This window comes from Arvicanthis niloticus, chromosome 16 (assembly GCF_011762505.2).
Source record: "Arvicanthis niloticus isolate mArvNil1 chromosome 16, mArvNil1.pat.X, whole genome shotgun sequence".
Lineage (NCBI taxonomy): Eukaryota > Metazoa > Chordata > Mammalia > Rodentia > Muridae > Arvicanthis > Arvicanthis niloticus.
Genome location: NC_047673.1, coordinates 13,498,667 through 13,521,457, shown reverse-complemented (window position 1 = coordinate 13,521,457; position 22,791 = coordinate 13,498,667). Strand labels below are relative to the sequence as shown.

Here is a 22,791-nt window from a genome sequence, read left to right as displayed (position 1 = left end):
TGACTTTCTGAGTTGCCTATTTATTAACAATGAACAGAACATTCGAAGAGATTAAGCTACTAGTTTTTTAAAAAATATATATTAACTTGATTTTACTTTTATACATTCCCAGGAAGACCTCCCCCACCCTCACCCTGCACGGTGGTGGCATTCTCGATTTGAATCTGGGTCTTCTACTTCTTCTTTCGGCAGCATTTTCGACCTCTCTTAGAACATTGACCTATTTGTTCTTCCGATGTAAGACAGTTAAGTATAGCACACCGACCGCCTCTTACTCTGCAGAAAAATCTTCGAAGGCTTTTCGGGATAAATGCATCCCCTGCAAGAGAAAAAGAAAAGAATCTTTTAGGAAAAGAGTATTAGAGAGACACTGGATCTAGCAAACTGCATCACCAAATTAGTTTCGTTTTCTATTTGTTTCTCTTTTTCTATAAAATCTCAAGTAAAGTTAAAAGGAGGTCTAAGCAGGAAACACACAAATGTCTCTATGGGCTGTATCTCAGCTGTGAACATACACAGTGGCCTGGACTCTAATCCTCACATAAGGACTGGGGATTGAGTCTACCATCGTCCCTAGTACCTTTCAAGCAGCCCAGCCTGTCTCTCTCTACCTCCATCCACTAAGCCCATTGGAATAGATATCTGTGATTATCAGATCAAACTGTTCATTTCTGTCAGAATTAAAATTACACATCAGCTCTCTATGGTCTCATTAACTGTATTCCAGTGATGAGGTGGGTGGAGAGTTGGCATCTGTGGAAGTTGTTAGTCTTTTTAGAGTGGAACAGGACAGACACAGAAGCCTGCTTTAAGACTCTTACTGACTGTTGTTGGAGGAAACCATTGGTGATGTTTGTTTTTCATTCCGCAAATCCACCTGATTTCATGCTCACCCAGAAGAACAGAGAAGATCAGACTAAATTATATGTTATGAACCCTTTCCACCCCTTATTTCCCAACCCCTCTTACCTGGAGCAGGCACCAAGAACAAGACGAGGAATACAAATAGCAGATAATGAAGCCTCATAGCTGACTGCTTCCCAACAAGCTGAGACTGGGCCAAAACGCGTGCTTGTCCACCTATATAACAAGGTAAGCTATGATTACAATTCTTGTAATGTCACTGTGATGACAGTATGACATATTTCCTGATGTGTCTTTCCAGTGTCTCTCACCGCAAAGAATACACCCACTCACCCAGGGTGCAAGCCTAATGGGTGTAGTCAAGCTTCTTGGGACTCTCTTGAGGTCATCTTGAGCATGTTTCCAGATCAATTTCTGGCTGTGGGTACAGAGAGAACCGATATGAACACAACATTAATTTGGGGGATAGCCCCAGGACATGTAGCTTAGGACTAAATTTACTTTGAATACAATTTTATGCTTTCTGTAGCTATCTAAAATCCCAAGAGAGACTTAAGAGTCTTTTGAGAACCAAATCAGTTAAACTTTGGACATATTCATAATTGAGAGACAGAACTAGAATTTAGGTAGTAAAGACAAGAGGAAACTTGGACTATATAGAAAGGCCTTTGCTATAGATATTCTTTAGTTTAAGTAAAACCTGTCTTATACTTCATCATTGTCTGAAAACTACCTAGATTCATGAGTTGGGGTGTTTCATTTTATCAGAGAGAGAGAGAGAGAGAGAGAGAGAGAGAGAGAGAGAGAGAGAGAGAGAGAGAGAAACCATAGTGATACATATTCATCTTTTCTCTGTACCAGAGAGGCTTACAAAGACACTGAAGACTTTGGGGTTTTCTTTACCCATGAGCTGTTAAAGAAGACCAAGGTTCAGTTAATTCTACTAGGTATCAATTCAGTAGCTGAAGAGTCAATAGACTCTTGACTAATACACTTAAATGTTGAGGAATTCTATTACCATTTTATGTTTATTGATAATCTGTTTATTCAGTCAGGTGGTCAAGTCATCATACACCAGCTGTTGCAATGTGTTAATGCAACTATAGTGAATTCAAGGTCCTGGGTATGTTAGTTCTAGGGTGGATTGGGTCCAAAATACTGGGATACCTAGGACGGGAAGAAGGACAAAGTTTGATTTCTTTTCTCAATGATCTTAAAGTGGGTTCAAGCCTATGAGCAGATGTTCCACTCAGCATAGGTGCTGACAAGTAAGAATATACTCAAGCACAGGGCTGTAAAAATGTAAAAACTAGCGGCTCATACTGAGAAGTAGATTCAGAGCTGTGGATTTAGGAATACTTTAGGAGCTTATAGACCCTGTCTTCTTAAAATCTAGTTTTCCTCTTACATGGTGGACATTCTGCCCTCATCTTCTCTCGCTGCCTCTCTCACTCTGATATAGTGGATGGAGAGCAATAATTCAGTGTTGTTTAAGCCATAGAGCCCCAGTGTGTATTTCTACATACAAGATACAAAACCTCTAAAGAGTCTCTGGTCTGACGGTGACACAGCTGTAGAGACAGTGGGAAATGTTTTGGAATGGAGGAAGTAGATGAGTGTGGAGTGAGCTGGGTGTTGTCTTGGCAGCATACTATATCTTGTATATTACAAAAGATACAGTGACTGCCCTGGGTGTCAGAAAACCACCAGATCTCAACCATGTGTCACAGGGACATCCTATCACTCCGTTAAAGTGGAGGTGACTTGCTTTTCCATGTGGAAAACAGATTCCACAGGCAAACCTTTGGCTATGACATGGGCCACTGAAGGCTGAGAGGCCTTTATAAGGTTCCGCCATTGTCTCAGAAGAGGTTCACCAGGAATAGAAGTCACTTTTCCTTGTTAACCCCCTTACAAGTTCTGTTTGTTTTGCTGTGTGTATTCCTGTGGTTTCATATCTCTCAATGACATCTTGGCTGTGCTCCAAGCTTTAGAAGATACTGTCCTCCCTTTAAGGCAAAGTTGGAAGGCTAACTCACAATAGCAGAGGCAAACTAGGGAGATCATGGATTTTGCTTCACACTGGGTAACTGAGTTGTGTGACAACACCAGGCTATATTAACCAACAGCTTGTGCCATTGTCAGACTGAAGGCTTTTCCGAGGTTTTGTATCTTGTATGTAGGGATACACACTGAAGTCTCTATGGCTTAAACACCTCTGAAACTTGAACGCTGATATTATTCTTCATCCACTACATCAGGATGAGGAGGCAGAGAGAGAAGGTGAGGGTGGAGTGTCCAAAGCAGGGATAAAAATTTACCACAAAGGATTCTTGGCTTCTCCTGAGTCATAGGACTCACCTTATGGCAGAGTCAATAGTGCAAGCAGTCACACAGACATGATTTGTCCCCAGAAGCAAGATCAGAGGTGGAAAGTGCAGAAGCATTTGGGAAACAGTAAATAGTGGCCAAGATTTGGGACAAGTCTGTGTTTGATTTAATTAACGAAGCTTGGTATGGTGGGACTAAAACTAAGATTCAAGTTACCTAAAACTCTGACCTAACCAATAACTTCTTAAATAAAGACAGAGGTGATGGCCTGGAACAATGCACACAATTTAGCTAATGAATCTAAAAAAAAAAAAAAAAAAAAAAAAAAAAAAAAGACTTGTGTTTACATAGTCTCCCTGTATATAATGCTATCCAATGGCTGTTGGAGCTTGACCACTGTGGGATGTTCTATTCAACCTAGAAACATTCACTTGGTCTGGAACATTCGCCGTCCAGTCCTCACAGCAAAGACGTGGTCCAGAGCAGAGTCCACAGCTTAAGAACTTCTGTGCTCTCTTACTCTCTTAATCTCTTACTCTCTTGCCTCTAGTTCCTCTCTGTCCCCTCCCCCCTTCCCTTCCCCCTCTCTCCACGTGGTCATGGCAGGCCTCTCTCTCTCTCTCTCTCTCTCTCTCTCTCTCTCTCTCTCTCTCTCTCCCTCTACTACCTTCCTGGCCCCCCCTCCCCATGCCCTGAATAAACTCTATTCTATACTTAAAAAAAAAAAAAAAGTACTTCTGTTAGTGATAACAACCCTATGCCAGCAGGGCGGGGCCCCAGCTCTTGTTAAGGATGTGTTCTAGCCCATTCAGGTGATGCAGTGGTCTCACAGGGAGTCAACAAAGCTCAGGCTTGGTAGAATACTATAGTTTCCCTCCACTACCACTTCTGATCCTCTTCTTAGAAGAGTGAATGTGCTTTATCTGAAGAGCTGATATTTTCAGAGCTGACCACTTGGAATTGGATAACCAAGTAGACGGCTTTTTATTCAAGGAAGACTACTTTCTTCTATGCCTAGCATATCCCTTAGTTGCCTGTAGTTCTTGGTCTAGGGTTGGATCCCAGTGAGATTTTTTCCCTTTCCCTTGCATGTTAGCATGTGTGTTGGTGTTGTTTTTCTTCAGATCTTGTTTGGGTAGCTATATTGTTGAGGCTTCATTGATAGAGCTTCTGTGTTCTTTCTAGAACAAAGATTATGCTTAAGGTAAAAGTCTCCTTTTAAATTTCCACGCACCCACAATCCTACTCTGGTGTTTAGCAGACACATGCTGCTTGGCTTTCAAATGAGCGATAAGATTAACAAAACATTCCTACTGGTCACCAACTCCACAGAGTGCCAGATCATTGGTCCAAACCCTCACATTGCCCTCTATGGCTGCCTTTCCAGAAAGTGTCATGCTTAGCTTATATTTCCTGAACAAGTCACTACAGGAAGAATGGGGGAAGCCAAAACTGCATGGAGAGATGGGCCCTCCAGGGACTACAGGGAGTGGAATCTGAAGACTGTGCTGTCCAGAGGTAAATACTATGTACAGAGATGAGAGACCAGATCACTGTAGAGAAGGCCCAGGGTTCCCTGGGTAATCTAGACTATGATTTATATGAGGAAACAGTTAATCCACAGGGCATAATTTTGAAAAAAGATGGGAAGGGCCTATACAGGCTTCTAAAAATTGCTTCCTCCTGTTTGTTCACTGGCCAGGACTTGTGATTAAGATGAAAATGAAGAGGTCTGCCAGGTAGAAAAGAGATAAAGCATACATGATTCAAAATACTGGGAGATGAAGTGGCGCCAGGCTCCAGATTCATGCTGCAGCAGCTGGTCATGCACTGTTTCTTGTAAGAGTGAAAGAGACAGGGTCCTACTGATAGATTCTGAAATACAGAGACCTTGGTGAATGTCAGAGGCTCCTGATGCAAGCACAAAGAACAGATTCAGAGAAGCACTGCCCAGGGACCCAGGATTTCTCACTCTTGGTATAAGTAGCTAGTCCTGAAATATCTGAATGCATCCATAGCCTGATTGCATTTCCAAGCACAGTTTCTTTTAAGTGGTTTAGCTTAATGGGGCCAGAACCCACCACTGTGCCCAGTTAAATCTCCATATGGGCTCTTGCTCAAAAAAAAAATTGTTTTTTACCCATTCTTTATTCTGTTTGTCTCAGAAAATAATTTCCTTTTGCAGATGTGTTTTTGTACCCCAGGAATCCAACTCTAAACCATTGCTCCATTTCTTCTTTGTTCAGTCTCCCCTCCCCCCATCACTTTCTCTCTGCATCTATAGAGTGTCACGGCCCGAGCTGCCCTATGTTTGGGGGCCAAAATGTCACAGGCCACTCTGTCAGTGTTGGAACCGCACTGCCAAAAGCCTTGGGGGCTAAACTGTTAGAGCCTGCTCTGCCCCAAGCTGCTCCGGTCTGTGGGTCAGGGTTCAGCAAGAGAGAGAGAGTGAGGATGGACTCGAGAAATGGAGACCAGACAGAGTGTGATTCAATCACATTTATTATTCAGTCTCTCTTCTTCTCTTCAAATCCCTAGTTCCTAGTCCCTAGTGCTTCCAAGTTTCCAGTTCCAAGTTCTAGTGCCTAATGCCTACTACCTAGTTCTTCCGAGTTCTCTAGTCCAAGTGTCTTCTTCCTCAATGCCTAATTCCTACTCCAAGTTGTACTCCCAGTTGTACTCTCTAACCTAATTCCTAGTTCCAAGTTGTACTGCCAAGTTGTATTCTGTGAAGTGTCTGATTCTCTGATCTTCTCTTCTGTCTGCCTCTCACCTTTTATATGTTTCACTTTTAAGCCATGCCTCTAAGTCACACCTTTAATCATGCCCTTAGGTCTTGTCTCTAAATCTGATCTCTAAGTCACACCCTTAAGTCACACACCTTTAAGTCTCACACACTCAAGGGAAAATCCTGGGTATCTAAAGCAAGATGTTATCAGAGTGTGCTCAGCTGTTGTAGGCTAATGCAATCAAGTCTCTGGTCAGGGTATATGGCTCAAGATGGCTGCAAGGATAATAGTCGCCTTCTGTCGGCTCCCCACAATAGAGGCTTTACTCATATGTATATACCTATTGTGTACTCACTCAACTACCCATAAACCTACTATTTCCTGGCATCTGTCTCAATAAACCACCCAAGTTTTCTTTTTAAACTTCAACAGTGTTTTTACATACTCAATCCAGTGAATTTTTGCCTAAGCACCTTACATGGTCTCTTTACGTCATATGACCTATGGGAGTATATTTGTGCCTGAATATATTCGTGCCCTCTACTTCAACTCAACACCCAGAAAACATTTAACACACTCTCTCTTGGGATCTTAGGAACTGAGACTGTACAAGGATCGAACATAAACAGTATTCGGTGTTTGGGATCTGTGTCCATCACTGTTTCCAAGTTAGATGATGGAAAACTCGCAGAGATTGATGTGGTAAGGCAGTACACTTTCCCTGTTCTCCAGTCCTGGTTGCTGATTTTAATTCTTCATGGACTGTCTCCTCTTTCTCCTATCGACAATCTTTAGAAACATTAACATCTTTAAGAATTTGAATCCCTTTCTTCCTCATGGTCTTGTCATCCTTGTCAGTCTTTATCAAGTACACACACAATGTTAAACAGTATAAACGCCTAGATTCCATTGGAATCACTCAGTAGGTTGATAGATTTATATGTGTTTTACAGATAAGTTAATGGAGACTTAGAGAAGATGATAAAATACCCCACACTCTCAACTGGAGATGAGGTTTTCTCTGCTCCCCCTCTTATTACCACACACATATTAGCATATGGGAGAGATTGTTTCCCAACCTTTCTGGCTGGCTTTCACACCTACTTGAGGAGCATGGCTTAGTATTTGGCACCTCTCTCATCTGCACTTCCCAGTTTTCTTGATTATGGAATCTTGAACTTCAAGTCCTTTTAAAAATCCTTCTTATTTTCTAATTTTTCAAATGCAATCACTTACTGTATCCATAGGACTGTTTCTACAGGGTGGTTTGCATAATCTTCAGAGTCTGTCTGAAATATCAAGTCTTAACGACCCTGTCATTGTGATTAAAAGGAACCACTTAGTACTGTGAGCTGACTCAGAATGCAGCTTGTATGGCAATTGGACTTTTTGCCAATTGCACAGTGGGTATATTATGTTACTTGTACCCATTTCTGATAATCTGTATAGATTCCGTCTTTGTTTCCTTGGATTCATGAGAAAGTAATGTCCTATTTTTTTTCCCCTTACTCTGAAATTCAGGACCATTTTGAAACCTCAGACACTCCAAGAAAAATATTATTAAAGACAACTAATTCCTAGGGAGGGGTGGGGACAGGGGGAGGGTAAATGAAGGGACCTTAATCGGATAATTAAAATTGCACAAAATATTTACAGCAGTACATCAAGTAGAAATAAGTTTACAGATAAACTGATACAGAAGGCGGGCTAGATGGTTGTGGAAATGAAGACCAGGAGACCAAGCAAGAGTAGTTGTCCCATTCCAATGCCAATGCAACAAACACATGAACATGAGAGTTGGAGTCATTTAGAAGGAAGAAGCTTGAGTTAAGGAAGTAATGAAAAGAAGCTAGCTATGAAGACTACCTGGCTTCTAGTCACAACACAGGGAAGATGAGTGTAGGAAGTACTGCTTAGAGTAAGCACTGGGGAAACCAGGATGTCAATCATGCAATGATAGGAGATGAATGGCGCCTGATCACCCAGTCGGTTGGAGTGGATGTTGTCTGACAACCCAGTGATCATTTTGCTACTCTACAGAGTCCACCTTCCTGAGTCTTCAAATATCCTGAGCATTGTTCAGGCCCTGATCCTGAGATTTTTGTCTCTCAGTGAATAAAAACCATCTTTATGAGAGGCCTCACATACTTTGCATCCTCCACCAATAGAATCTATACTGTTCGTTACAAATCCTTCCTCCCACATCCCTTGCCCTGAGTTCTGTTTGTCTGCCAATAGAACTCATTCTTACTGTAAAGTTCACAGGGACTTTGCTAGGAGGTTTCTAGATCGCTATGCCTAAAGTTTTGTTATGAGACTCCAAAGTCTGACTGTGTTTTAAACTTGTAAAAGGATTAAAACCATAGGATCAGACTCTCAAGAAGTTTTGATCCAGTCTGACTGACCAAAGTCAAGCTGCACCAAGTTTTCATTCTCATCTCTTCAAGTTTTGTTTCCCTGCTGGCCAGAATAACCGCAGGGACCCCGTAAAGAGATGATGGTACCTTTACGGAAAATTAGGGTGACACTTGGCAAATAGTAATGGAAGATATGACACAGAGAGAAAGGGAGAGGGAGGGAGGGGGGAAAGAGAAGAGAAGAAAAGAGAAGGGAGGGGAGCAGAGGGGAGGGGAGGGGAGGGGAGGGGAGGGGAGGGGAGGGGAGGGGAGGGGAGGGAAGGGAAGGGAAGGGAAGGGAAGGGAAGGGAAGGGAAGGGAAGGGAAGGGAAGGGAAGGGAAGGGAAGGGAAGGGAGCTAGGATGCAGACACCCTCCTTTTTTGTTTGATAAATTCACACTGGCATAGAATGTATTTTGATCAACTCCATCCCCATCATCCCCTCACTATAATTCATCTGTTTGTTGTTTTTCAAAAATCACAGAGTTCACTCAGTGTTGCCAGTATGTGCATGGGGAAAACCGCCATCTACTGGAGCACAGTTATTCTCTTCCGTGCCCCAACTCTGAAGATAACTGGCAAGCTCTTCCTGTAGCCATCAACCGCCAATAGCATGTCAGCTCCAGGTGTAACTTAGTGACTGCCTCGCTCAGACATGCTGAGATTTCTTTTTGTCTGGCTTGATTTTGCATTGCGTTCTGTTTGCAGTCACAGCCACTTTTAACATGCTGAAACTAGTTTAAGAATTTGAAACTTAGCAGTGATTAAGTATGTCTGTCATAGTTTTCAAAATCACATCCAACCCCCAAGGGGCTGACTCCTGACTCTTAAGACTGAAATCAAGTGAGGGATAATACATCTAATTCTATATAAGGTTGACCCAAGGACATCCTATACATCTATCAGGGATGGATCATGCCCAAGGGGATGAATGCACAGTGGTGCTTTTTGGTTTGCTCTGTCTCTCACCCAGCTGCATTTCGCAATCCAGCCCCAGCCCAGAGAGACCTCACCATGAAGCAAATTTTGCCAACAGCCTACACATCCACTGAAAGAAGGCAGGAGTGTGTGTGTGTGTGTGTGTGTGTGTGTGTGTGTATTCCCAAGAAGGCAAGAGATTTAAAGGCATAAATATTTCTTATAAAACGGTCTTGAAGTCATCTCATTGATAGTCTGGGGATTGGGATCAAGAAAATCATGTATCCAAAGGCAAAAGGTGGGACCCCTGAGGTTATTTTTATTTGAATTATTTATTTTTAATATGTTTTAATGAATATAGAATTGTATAACTTTCCCCTGAACTTTTCTACCTCCAGCTCCTCCAGGCTACATTTTTTTGAATCCCACTTTGGGGTTGACAGCCTCTTTTTATTTGATTATTGCTATTATTATGTATTACACGTAGATGTGTGCTTGTCTGTGTGTGTTCACAAATATACATAAATGCAACTCTCTGGGTCTGTTTTTGTTGATGATGTGTATATAAGGTTCAAGGCTGACCACTCTGCTCTTTAATTAACTCATAAAGGGGCGCATCTCTCAGAGAGCTTAATTCTCTCCTAGCAGTCATTACTTGCCTGTGGTTTTTGTCTAGTGGAGAGATCTCAAGAGAACTTCTCCCTTCCGTGTTAAAATGTCTGTGGATAGTGCCGTTGATCGTCTTGTTTATGCAGCCATTTCTAGGAAAGGCTGTTTCACAGCAGATGCCTGGTGTTCTCAGACTTACAGTCTTACAGGCCTCTCTTCTGAGATGTTCCTTGGTCATTATTAAGGCAGAGGCTGTGACACAGATGCATCCATTAGGGCTGGACCCCAAGAAATGTCTGCACTGTATCCAGCTGTGGTTTTCTGTGACACTCTCTGTTGTAAAGAGAGGCTTTTCACTGGTTGGGGTGGTAGCTGCACTAATCTATGGGTATCCGAATAAGATTTAGATTGTAGTGTGGAAATACGCTGGTCTAGCAAAGTGACAGCAGTGTGTTCTTTTCTGAAGTCCGTGAGCCCATTAGCTCTGCAAAGCTTGCTAGATTTCCACGCATCATTCCTTCCTGGTAAGTGGGCCTTAAAGTCCAATCAGATAGCTGTTGGTTTTCGCTTACACGTGCTTATTGCACATTCGTCCATATCTTGCCATGCTGGAAATTGTCATAGCTCATAGATGTTCCAGCTGGATAATTGCTTCTCTCTCTTGGTAGCTTGCATAGTATTTTCTGGAATCATAGAAGATAGACCACAGAAAAGAGACTTATAGCTCAGATCCAGCGTAAATCATTCCATGTCCTCCAGTGGCCTCGGTGCATGTAGTGTCTTGAAGATAGGTATAGATAGGCCTTCAACCAAGGTGTACATCTATAATCTAGATGTTTTGGGAATCACTTGGACTGCCCTCACTGACCATTTGAAAGTAGGTTTCTCATGCCTGGGGTTTTTAGTTTATTGTTATACAAGGAACACCGTCAGCCTAAGTAAGTGGCTTATACAGAGTCTGGTTTTACATGAATATTGAATGATGCGACTCCTTGTGGATTTATTAAATAATCCAGTTTTTGTTAGTCCCTCATGCTTCCTTCTTCTTATATATTTATTTCCTTCCTGCCTCCCCAAATGAAGTCCTATTCATGTTTTTCCATTTTCCATATCATCTGTATAAAAGTGTATCCTGTTATTTCTCTCCCAACTCCTCTCCCTCTAAAGTAGCTTTGTAGTTTCCTAGTTTCTATGGTTACTCCATGTTGTATGTGCTCTGTTTTCTAGTTTTCTATCAACTTGACACAAGCTAGAGTCATCATAGGAGGAACCCTCAATTAAGAAAATGTCTCCATAATATTAGGCTGTAGTTGAGCTTGTATTCTCTTAATCAGTAATTTATAAAAGGTTCCCAGCCCATTATGGGCGGAGCCATCCATGAGCTGATGGTCCTAGATTCTATAAGAAAGCAGACAGAGCAAGCCATGAGGAACAAGACAGTAAGTAGCACTCCTACCTAGCCTCTGCATCAGCTCCCGGTTCCAGGTTCATGCCCTGCTTGAGTTCCTGTCCTGACTTGCTTTGATGATGACCTGTGATGTAGAAGTAATCTGAATAAACCCTTTCCTCCTCCAAGTTGTGCTTTAGTCATGTTGCTTTACCACAGCAATAGAAAGCCTAGCAAAGATATTTACATCCAAGAATATAGAGCTAGAAACTATCAATGAGAAGGAACATATGGTGTTTTTCTTTCTAGATCTTGGTTTTTCAATATCAGTGTTTTTTCTGGTCCATCCGTTTACCTGCAAATTTTATTTATTTATTTATTTATTTATTTATTTATTTATTTATATTTATTTATTTTGCAGCTGAATCATGCATATTTTCATTATCCATTCATCTGTTGAAGGACCTTTAGGTTGTTTCTATTTCCTAGCTATTCTCAGGAGTAGAGCAGCAACAAATACGCCTAAGAAAATATTTGTGGGGTAGGATATCACACCATTTTAGCATATGTCAGCGGGTAGTATACCTGGGTCATATGGTAGATTTAGTTTTAGTTTTTTGAGGATTCTCTACACTGCTTTCCAAAGTGGCTATACCAATGTGCATTCCCACCAATAGTGAATGAGGGTTCCCGTTTTCCTATCTGCCCCAGCATTCATTGCTGGTTGTTTTGTTGGTCATTATGGCTGGAGTTAGATGAGTTCTTTTTTTGTTTGTTTCTTCATTTGTTTTGTATTGTTTTCTTTTGTTTTTTTTACTGTTGAGTTTTTTTTTTTGTTGTTGTTTTTTTAGAAATTGGATATTTTCTTTATTTACATTTCAAATGTTATCCCCTTTCCTGGCCCACCCCCGAAGCTCCCTATTCCATCCCTCCTCCCCCTGCTTCTATGAAGGTGTTCCCCCCACCCACTCACCCACTTTCGCCTCCCTGTTCTGGCATTCCCCTACACTGGGGCATCAAGCCTTCATAGGACCTCTCCTCCGATTGATACCCAACAAGGCCATACTCTGCTACATATGCGGCTGGAGCCATGGGTCCCTCCATGTGTACTCTTTAGTTGGTGGTTTAGTCCTTGGGAACTCCAGGGGGTCTAGTTGGTTGATGTTGTTCTTCCTATGGAGTTGCAAACCCCTTCAGCTCCTTCAGTCCTTTCTTTAACTCCTCCATTGGGGACCAATGTTCAGTACAATAGTAGGCTGCAAGCATCTACCTCTGTATTTGTCAGACTCTGGAAGAGCCTCTCAGGAGACAACCATATCAGGCTCCTGTCAGCATGCACTTCTTGGCATCCACAATAGTGTCTGTGTATGGTGGTTGTATATGGGATGGATCCCCAGGTGGGGCAGAAATGAATTCTTAAAAAGCTGTTTTATTTTGAGTTTCTCTAGTTACTAAGTAACTTTTAGAAGAAAAAGTTTATTGGGCTTGCAGTTTCAGGGAGTGAGTCCATGACCATCATGGGGAGGAACATGGCAACAGGCAAGCAGGCATGGCCCTGGAGCAGTAGCTGAGAGTTCACATGTAACCCTAAAACATGAAGTAGGGTTGGGGGAGAGGGGAGAGCTATCTGAGGATGGATGGGATTTGAAACTCCAAAGCCCACCCCCAATAACATGCCTCCTCCAACAAGGGCACATCTTCTAATTCTTCCCAAACAGTTCCACCAACTAGGGATCAAATATTCACACATAATGAGCCTTTGGACAGGGGAGCATCTTATTCAAACTATCGCACCAAGGATGATGAACACTTTTAAATGTATTTTTTTAAGCAGATTTTATTTCTTCTATTTAGAACTCTCTATATTTAGATCCATGGCTCATTTTTTTAATTGGGTCGTTTGTTTCCTTGACATCTTTTTGTGTTCTTTGTATATTCTACATATTAATACTCCAGCGGATATATAGCTGACAAAGATCCTTTTCCATTCTATGAGTTTCTTCTTTACTTTACTAACTGTTTTCTTAGCTGTACAGAAGCTTTTAGTTCTATGATGACTGGGTTGTCAACTATTGGCTGAAATCCCTTGGTTAATGGAGTCTTTTTCAGAAAATCTTTTTTCTACATCTATATCTTATGGATATTTGTTTTCTGTTATCAGCAAATAGAGATAATTTGACTTGTTTTCCTATTCTTATCCTCAGGGGTTATTTTTAATAGGATGTCTGACATAATCATGTAATTAGAACTGGTTATTAAAATGAACTTATTGGCTAATGGTACAACAGACAAGGGCAACACATTGACTGTTTATGATGGCTGTTACCCAGTGGATCTGTGACTATATACCCAGCACTGTAGCTGAAACTTTCTTTTTAATTTGAACTTAAAGGTGTTGTTTACTGACCCAAATGATGTGAAGATAGTATTATAATCTGCATTGTAAGAAGAATGGGACTATAGTTTTGAGCTCAAACTTGGAGGCCAAGCCATCTGATTCACATACTGTTGTCCTAAAGTCCTCCTTTACTGCTCAAGCTCCCTTTTGTTTTCACACACATCCAGAAGTTCATTTTCTCAATGGAAAGACTGGTGGCTATGAGTGGTGAACTATGAATGAAAAAGATTCAGGACCCGAAGACATGCCTCACATATTCAATACACCACAGAGCAACTCTGGTTTTGAGAATTTACAGCTAACCCTTTATGGAAGTGCAGGCTGTAGTATCTTGGATGCTGGCCCTGAAGAGAAATTGACTCATGGCATCTCAACCAGGAGATGGCCTCTCTTTTGTATTCTTTACAGTTGAGCAATTTCATCCATTAGGAATTGGTGAGTCTTCCCTATCAAAGCTAGACAGTAAGGGCTTTCAGGTTTTGCTGGTCACACAGCTTCTATTACAACTTCTTGACTTTACAGGTATAATGCAAAATGTGTCAGAAACAAGAAGCAAATCCTTATGGCTCCATCCCAATAAAACACTATCTACATAAACAGGTGGCATCTGGATTTAGCTGCTGGGCTGTGGCTTGCTAAACTCTGGTGTACATTCAGGAGAGAATGGGTCTGGCACACAGTTTCCATGATGGTTTCAGTAGCCTTGCCACCTGGTATCTATGCTATATATTCTGTTCCCTCAATCAGGGGCCTCACTGGAACTTTACTGACCACGCTATCTTACTCGAGTTCTGAGTTTAATCCCCAGAACCCACACAAAAGCTAGGGAGAGTGGCACATGCCAGTAATCAGCCAATCTCAATGCTAGGTAAATTCTGTATGTTAGAATTATGAGTTACTCATACCATCAGACATGCCAGCAGCCAAAACCATATTTTAGCTTTTCTCCAAAATATACTGGGTTCTGCCTTTTAAGGAGAAGGCTGTGGGGTGGGAACCAATAATTCGACATCCCTCTCAAGCTCTGGCCATTTTTCACACCAGCATGAGGATACTACAGAGCTCCCCTTATCATGAGGAGACAGGCTTTACCCAAAGGGAAAAGCCTTTTCCTTTACACATGTTTTTATTTCTATATTTTATCTATCTACATATTTTATTTTAATTTAGTTAAATAAGTAAGGTGGTAGATTATTTTATGCCCTACATTTTATTTACTGTTTTCTGAATGTCTGAACTACCTCTGTTCACCTTCCTCAGGGAGATGCAACCATTTCATTGGCTCCTAACTGGACAAATCAACATCACCACCTCAAATACAAAGAGAAGAACAGTGTGTCTTTAAGTGTCCCCGCTGATTATAAGGTGGAATGGGGAAGACACGAAATGCATTTCCCAGGCTCTGGGAAATGAGGAATGGCTTAGCAATGAGGGAACCATCCCCCTCATCATCCTCATTACAGCTGTACTATCCTGAAAGGCAAACACCCATCCTAAAGAGCGATACAAACACTCTGCCCAGCATAATTATAATATAACCAAATGAGATTATCCACACTCATGCTAGAAAGCACATAGGAGGGAGCCCAAGATGTTGGGCCAATGCTGTTATAGACAGAGTGCCATCAAACTCCCAGTCCCGTCACGCTCAGCCTCCCTGACACAGGCATCACTACACACCCTCAACTCTTCTGCTGCTCCTTGTGGTGAGTGACACAGTCTGGTCATTTAAAAGAATCTTCAGATAGTCATTCTCAAATAGAATCAGGAATGGAACTTCCTGGAGTAAATGGGAGAAAGAAAATGAATGAAGCAAGAGGATAGCTTTGGGGCAAGAGACTGAGCCTGACGCATCAGACACGACTTGGAAAACCAGCTTTTTAGAGGGCTCAGGCAGGAGTGTAGTGTATGCTTTTAGAATCCAAAGACACTGTAAATATGCTAGACTTTAGCCTCTTACTGTCTCTAAGCAAAGGCTGGAGATGTTTCTGTTTGTATCTGGCATGTCCAGGGCTGGTGTGTTAGGGAGTTTGAGGAACTGAGGCAATGGGAGATGATTATCATTGTCCTCCGAGAGCTGCTGCTGAAAAGACCCCATTTACTGCCTGTGAGTCACAGAACAGCTGTGCTGAGGGAGACTCACAAGCTGCTAGGGAGGAACCAGGATTCTGCAGCGTAGGTGATGTGATATCTGTCACCTCAAGATACAAAATTAGTGCCTTTCCAGAATCTTGATAAAATAGTCAAGGGAGCTTTACCAGTGGATTGGTCAGATCCCAGCGAAGGGAACTGGGCATAATAGTAATTTTCAAAGCCTCGAAGATGGGATGAGCATCATACACAGCATTGGAGGAAGTTGATTTCTGAAGGGTGAGGACGTGTGAGTGGCGGACAGACAAGCCTTGACTAGTAGCTGGCAGGAAGAATTTGTGTCCTTCCAGCCTCCTCCCCGTGACACCACGGGGAGGGCCACAGTGAAACGAGGCACTTTCTGCTTCCTATGTTTATGCTCACCTGTGACGTGTGCCACGCCTTGCCTCAAGCATTACCGCGCAGCCAACTGAGGGAGTCATCGTGACTCTCGGCTTCCAACTGGTTTGGCAAATGTGGATTCCAGGAAGCCCTGTGTTGACTCATCAATGCCTTCCATCCACTGGGAAAGGCCCAGATCTGCACTCTGTCTCACAGTGCTTATCTGCATCCAGGTTGCTAACATCCACACGGCCTTCCTCCCCGTAGAGGGTGGCACACCTGTGAAAGGAGTGAGAAGAAGACACTCCCTCTATAAATGAAGAGGGCAGAGAAACACTATGACCCAGAAATGTCTCCTTCGAGGACTTTCATAGTAACCTGTACCCTGGTTCATCCTCCAGAGACTTGGAGCATTTCCTCCTTGGCTGTCCCTGCCTCTCATTGGCTTCCCTGCCACCTGGTTTGGCAGTCATTACTTCTTCCTTGGGTTCCTTCATTGTACTGCTGGGGAATGAGCCAACAAGAACACAGGAAGGACAACCAGCACTTGTCGACCCTTCCCATATTCTGGAGGGTCTTGTCCATCTGGATGCCAGTCTGGTGTGTGTGTGTGTGTGTGTGTGTGTGTGTGTGTGTGTGTAACTCCCATTGTTTCTTCTTTTCTTCCTCCCTTCCTCTCCTCCCTTCCTTGCAACTCCTGTTCCTTCCCTTTTTCGCCCCTTTCCTCCTTCCTTTGTTTCATCTCCCTTTTTCTTTCTTCTTTTTTTCTTCTGTCCAAAAATATTAAAATATCTGCCCAGTGTAGGATGTAATGGTCCGACTCTGGGTTTCTGGACAGATGGCGGCTGGCCCACGGTGGCAGATAGCTGCTTGTGGTATGTGCCAGCCACTGAGGAAGGAGGTTAAGGAGGGTGGCTGGCCAATGCATCATAAAGTTCAGAACTACACTGGGCATGAGAAACAGAGGCACAAAATCTGGGAAATTGTTGGGAGCCGACTTTAGCAGAAAGCGGCTAGATCAACTTTGCAGCCATCTGGAACCATATACCCTGACGAAAGATTTGGTTTTCAATAGCCTACAACAGCTGAAGCACACTCTGATATCCCACATATTTTGTGTTGCTGTTTACTGGCCCCAGCTGCAAGGTGCATGTGGTAGTCACGCCTGCAAGGCATGCAGTTCACGTGCTGTCCACGTGCTATCCACGCCATACATGCCTGCAAGGCGCACGTGCTATCCACGCCTGCAAGGCATTGCGGTGCACGTGCTGTCCACGCTATAGACGCCTGTAAGGCTTACGTCATATCAACACCTGCAAGGCACGTGGTATCCACGCGCCTACAAGGCACGTGGCAAAAGCGTATAAATACCTCAGAATTCCCTTCAATAAACGAGACTTGAGAAAATAGAAAAGAGACTTGATCAGACACCCGGTCTTGTCTCCATTCTTCGCGTCTCCTGCCCCAAGAGCCACACTCTCTCTTGACCAGAGCACTTAGCCCCAAAAGTGTTGAGGCAAAGTGTTGAGGCAGAATGTGGGCCTCAACAGGAAATAAACAATATGGAAGGTTAAGAATCTAAAACGCTTTGAGCTGATTAAGGAACTGAATAAAACTGAATTTCGCAGGATTTGACATGAGGAGTTTCAGAGGTCATATTGGGGAAGTTATATATAACTGACAAAATGGATATGTAGGGAATCCCAAGACGTGAGAGAGACAAGGGACAGTGTCCTTCCTGCTTGTGTTCTCATCGGCTCTGCACCAGCAGCAGGCATATGCCAGAGGGTCTGTGCTTCAGTTCCTCTGTGGTGTTAAATAGAGATTTAGAAGCAACTGGCTCAAGCCCTCTTTAGAAGCTCACATGTCAGGGTGAGCTGGCTGCTTGTGCGAGCCTGGGGAGCTTAGGTTAAAAACCACTTGCTTCTGCTGCCAGGCAATAACAGGAAAAAAATCTTCAGTGTTCTGGGCCACCTTGAGACCTGTCTGTTTCCCCCTTGACTTCCAAGATAGTGTATGAGTTCCTTGGCCCTTACCCTGAAGCAGCTTAAGGTGACTTTCCAGGCTCCTTTCCAGCCTTGCAAATCTAGAAACACCCAAAGTATGGCAGACATACCAAAGTCCTTTCACACACACCCACCAAAGGAAGATGGCGGACAGGCTGCTCCCTTTCTGCAACATCGTTAGCTGCCCAGCCACGAACTGCTTTCCTAACTGAGACATCCATCTCCCTGTCCCTGGAATCTGCCGTTGACTCATCTGTCTTCAGAGTCAGGCACATGGATGAAACAGAATTCGAACTTCACAGTCTTCCACTAACATTGTGCCCCCAAACACATGTGATTTTCACGATCACCATCTATTAAGAAATCTCTGAAGAGAACAGACACCGCAATCCTTATGTTCTATGAAGTGAGAAAAAACACCATAAGGGACCATCTATCTAAGGCCACCGTTGACTTCCAAAGGGTCATAGCTATATGTCTTTTTTCCTTCCTCCCTCCCTCCCTCCCTCCCTCCCTCCCTCCCTTCTTCCCTCCCTCTTTTCTTTCTTTTCTTTCTTTCTTTCTTTCTTCTTTCTTTCTCTTTCTTTTTTGTGTGTGTGTCTGTGTGTGTGTGTGTGTGTGTGTGTGTGTGTGTGTGTTGTGGGTTGGTTTAGACAAGTATATTCCCTCCAGTAATAGTGAGATTCAAACTGAGATTCTGCTCTTAACCATACAGAAGCCACAGGTAATCTACCAACTCAACTCTATCTACTGAGTGCCAGCATGTCCAGTGACAAGTCCCGTACCTCAAGTTATGGCCTTTTTTTTTTTTTTCCTGTAAAGAGCTAAAAGCTTTAGTCTTTACTGTCACATGTTGTACCTACCTGGCTCAGCCAGTGTAAGATGAACACAACAGTAGACAATACGGAAATAAACGAGTGTGTCCCATGCCGATTGTTAAAAACATAATATTGTTAAATTGATTTCAACATACGCTTTAATGTAATCAAGCTAAAAGTCCCTGTCCACTCCTTGACAGATCGGAACTGAGCTTGCCCACAGAGAAGCTCTGTGGCTGTGGGTAAGGGACTTCATATGTCTAAAACTTAGGTGTCCTGTCTGCATTTCGGACATGCTCATGCCACTCTGTAGATGACCTGAGGGAGATTTGTGGAAAGCACTTAGCACAGTAGCTGTAGCAGAAAGGGCTTAGATAAGCCATGAGTGACTAGTGCTTCCCCCACAGCTAGAAAGGCTCAGGGCCAGTGGGATGCTGTTGGGAGATAATGGACCCTTGTGATAATGAGCCTTGTGAGAGGGTCTTAGTGTGAGGGCCATGCCTCTGAGGAGACTGGTTGTTCCCATCACTTCTCTTTTCTCCTCCTCTTCTTCCTCTTCTTCTTCCTCCTCCTCCTGCTCAAGATCTTTCTCCTCTTCATATTTCTCCTCTTCCTTCTCACCCTTACCTCTTCTTCATATTCCTCCTTACCCTCTTCCTCACCCTCCTCCTCCTCTTTCTAAGGGCTGTCCTGTTCTCTCTTCCTGCCTTTGCTTCCTATGTTCCTTGTTGTCTTACCTATCAGACCAAAACTATCAAAGCCTTAGCTCATGGCCTAAGACCTCCAAATGTCTGAGACCAAACAACCCCCCCTCTTTAAAGGCTGATTCTTTAAATTCACTTCCCATGTTTTCCTCTAGTGGTTAAAACTAGAAAAGAGACCAGAGAGTAAGACTAGTGGAAGAGGAAAGATGAGGGCTCGTGGGACAAGAAAGAGGGGACGACAATAGGAGGAAGGTTACAAGGAGGAATCAAGGCAGCAGGGATGGAGAAGAAGAGGGAAGAGACTCATTAAAAAACTCTGTCTGAAAAGGTCATAGTGATACCCCATATGCTAATCAAATAACAAATGGAGAAAAGTTAATTTCCTCCAGTGTTTTCTCACAGTGACAGAAAGCAGATGCGGGATGAAGCTGGGTGTGCCTTGGAATGCTGCCCGGTCTTTGGGACATCCCTTACCAGAATTCATCTGCACCTGGCTGGGAAAAACCTCACATGAGTCTTGCATTGTGCTGAGTCCAGCCTCACCGATGTCCTTTGTTTCCCTGTGGGTCATACAGAAGCCACCACCCCTGGAGGCTCTGCTCATGGGAAGAGCACCCGTAAGTTCTCAGGCTCAGCTGAAGGGAGGCACGTTTCCCTGTGGGTGGGATACATGACCGCCTGCCTCCAACGGAGTCACCAGCAGAGCAACCTGTAGTCCATTGTGAGCTAACACACACTGGGAGTTTCCCAGGAGGAAGCTTGGGAACCTGGCAGGTTCACCTGGCCTCCAGCCACCCAGATGACTCAGGAGTTTGGAGAGCCATTCGTGTTGTCTGTAGACTGACAAAGATTTGCTTCTCCTTGGAGGGAAGAAAATGGCAGAGGGCTGTGGGTGGCCCTCCTAGCTTCCAGAGACTTGAATTCCTTTGGAAGAGAAGTATGTGGTCTTGCTGAACCAGATTCTATGCAGAACTTTTGTAGGCCTATTATGTGGAGGGACTCAGACGACAGCTCCAATAAATAAATAAATAAATAAATAAATAAATAAATAAATAGTGTTTTCAGATGTTGTGATATTGCTGATAAAGTTATCTTCTGGATCTCAGAGGGAGTGTTTTGACCGTTTCTTGTTTTATGGATGTGTGTCTCATCTGTCTCCAAGAGAGCTGTATTGGATGACTATGTTTTAACATTAGGAGGTAGGGTTTGGCTTGAAAAGGTGTCTGGTGGGGCTAATACCATAATATCTCCCAGTATAGCATGGCAATGGGTGGGATGAAATAGTAGTAAGTCACCTCTGGGGACATTAGGGGACCACTCCTTGTGTCTTTGTGTGCCTCTAAGGCAGTGGTTCTCAACCTTCGGGTCACAGATCATATTACAATTCCCAACAGTAGCAAAATTACAGTTATGAAGCAATGCAAATAATTCTATGGTTGGGGGTCACCACAACATGAGGAACTGTGTTAAAGGACCACAGCATTAGGAAGGTTGAGAACCCCTGCCAAGGATGCCCCTATACACACACGTAGGTGAGCACTCGGAGGAGCAGAGCACTGAAGGAAACCTGTGTTCAGATTTGGATTAATTAGTTCATGAATTCACATGTATTTGTCTTTAGTTAGTAAAAGTATAAAATGCTAGTGTTTATAACTAACAGACCCTTTATACCTACTGGGACTTAAACTTCAAAATCTAATGAGAATGACATTCATGGAAACAGATTATGGGGCCAGAAGGCCGAGTCCTATAACAGGGGCGGTGCCTAAAAAGGCATAAGGAACAAAGAGACAGAGTAACCAACCGACCATGCTCATCAGGGATGGGGGAGGGGAGCCGGGAGAGGGTAACTTGAGCCAGAGCGGGAGGGCCATCCTTACAACTGACTGTACCATCACAGGAGAGGAAGCCAGAGCCCCCTACAGGTGACCTGAACAGCCGTGCAGGCTCTGGGGATTTGACACTGCTTTCTTGCACCAAGCCTGATACCTCTACTTCCGAGGGTATCCCAAGGCCCCAGACCTCCAAGGCACCTTGACTGCTTCCAGGGTCAATAGACGGGGCCCTGTCAGGCTCAAAAGAAGAGGACTATTCACATCCCTAACATTTCCCAAGGGCCCTGACTGCCGCTTCAAGGGTCCCAGCACAAGCACGTGGCAGGTAAATCTCAGTTGAAAACGTGTTGGCACTTGAAGGCAGCACGGTTCTGGTATAACCCCTCCAAGGAGACATCGGTGCAGCACATCTCTGCTGCTCGCCAAGGCTGTAAGAGTCCACAAATCCTGGGCTGAGCCAGCACTGGGGCCCATGTGATCTACTGCCATTGTTCAGGGCCTGCACCCTGGTTGCTGAAGATTAAGTGAAAGACCCTGCTAGGGTCATAGCCCCTAAAGTCTAGCCACAGGACACAGATGGACTCTCAATTTGTTATCTGCAGACTTGGCTGGACTCTACTCTCAGGGGTGTGCTTTAATAGATATCCCAATGGATCAGTCTGAACTGAATTCCTTCTCATTCCTTAGAGTGACCTGGAGTAAATGGCTAACCTGTGTAGGCCAGAGATAACAACATTACAGTTATTACTAAGAAACCCAGGCTAGAAGTGAAATTATTTCTGAATCCTGCAAAAATCTAGGGGATTTTCCTTAACCATAGGAGCAAATTCAGGGGAGAAAATAAAAATTAAAACCAAAACCAAAAGCCCGTCAGACATCAGAAGTGGCGTCGCGCCCCCTTGTGGTTATTTTTGGTATCAATGCGCGGCCCACAAGCACCAGGGTTGGGGCCCTCTCTCTCTCTCTCTCTCTCTCCTCTCTCTCTCTCTCTCTCTCTCTCTCTCTCTCTCTCTCTCTCTCTCTCTCTCTCTCTCTCTCTCCCTCTCCAGAATTAATACCAGGCCAGGACTGTTTAGGTGCAAAACTACTTTCATTTAATAATGTGAGAAAACGTATGGTATGATATGGATAAGAGGAATGAATGCTGTTTTGGCACTCAGATCTCTTCAGAATCCAGGGCCACCTATCGCAGTAGAATGCTTGCCTAGCATCTGCAGGGACTGAACAGTGTCCAGTACCAAATAACTCCAGTGTGATGATGCACACTTGTAACCCCAGTTCTTGGTTGATGGACACAGGAGGATCAGGAGTCCAAGGCCAGCCT

At 43.6% G+C, this 22,791-nt stretch overlaps 1 protein-coding gene across 1 annotated transcript in view; it reads right to left on the bottom strand.

Moving 5' to 3' along the window:
- Positions 1-22,791, bottom strand: part of LOC117722059 (beta-defensin 14) — a 23,144-nt gene continuing 353 nt past the window's right edge. The window contains exons 2-4 of the mRNA XM_034521008.2: positions 1,198-1,282; positions 970-1,080; positions 1-319 (exon numbers count right to left, since the gene is read on the bottom strand). Of these exons, the coding sequence (XP_034376899.1) occupies positions 174-319; positions 970-1,027 (204 nt within the window). The 5' untranslated portion in view covers positions 1,028-1,080; positions 1,198-1,282 and the 3' untranslated portion in view covers positions 1-173. The remainder of the gene's footprint in view (positions 320-969; positions 1,081-1,197; positions 1,283-22,791) is intronic.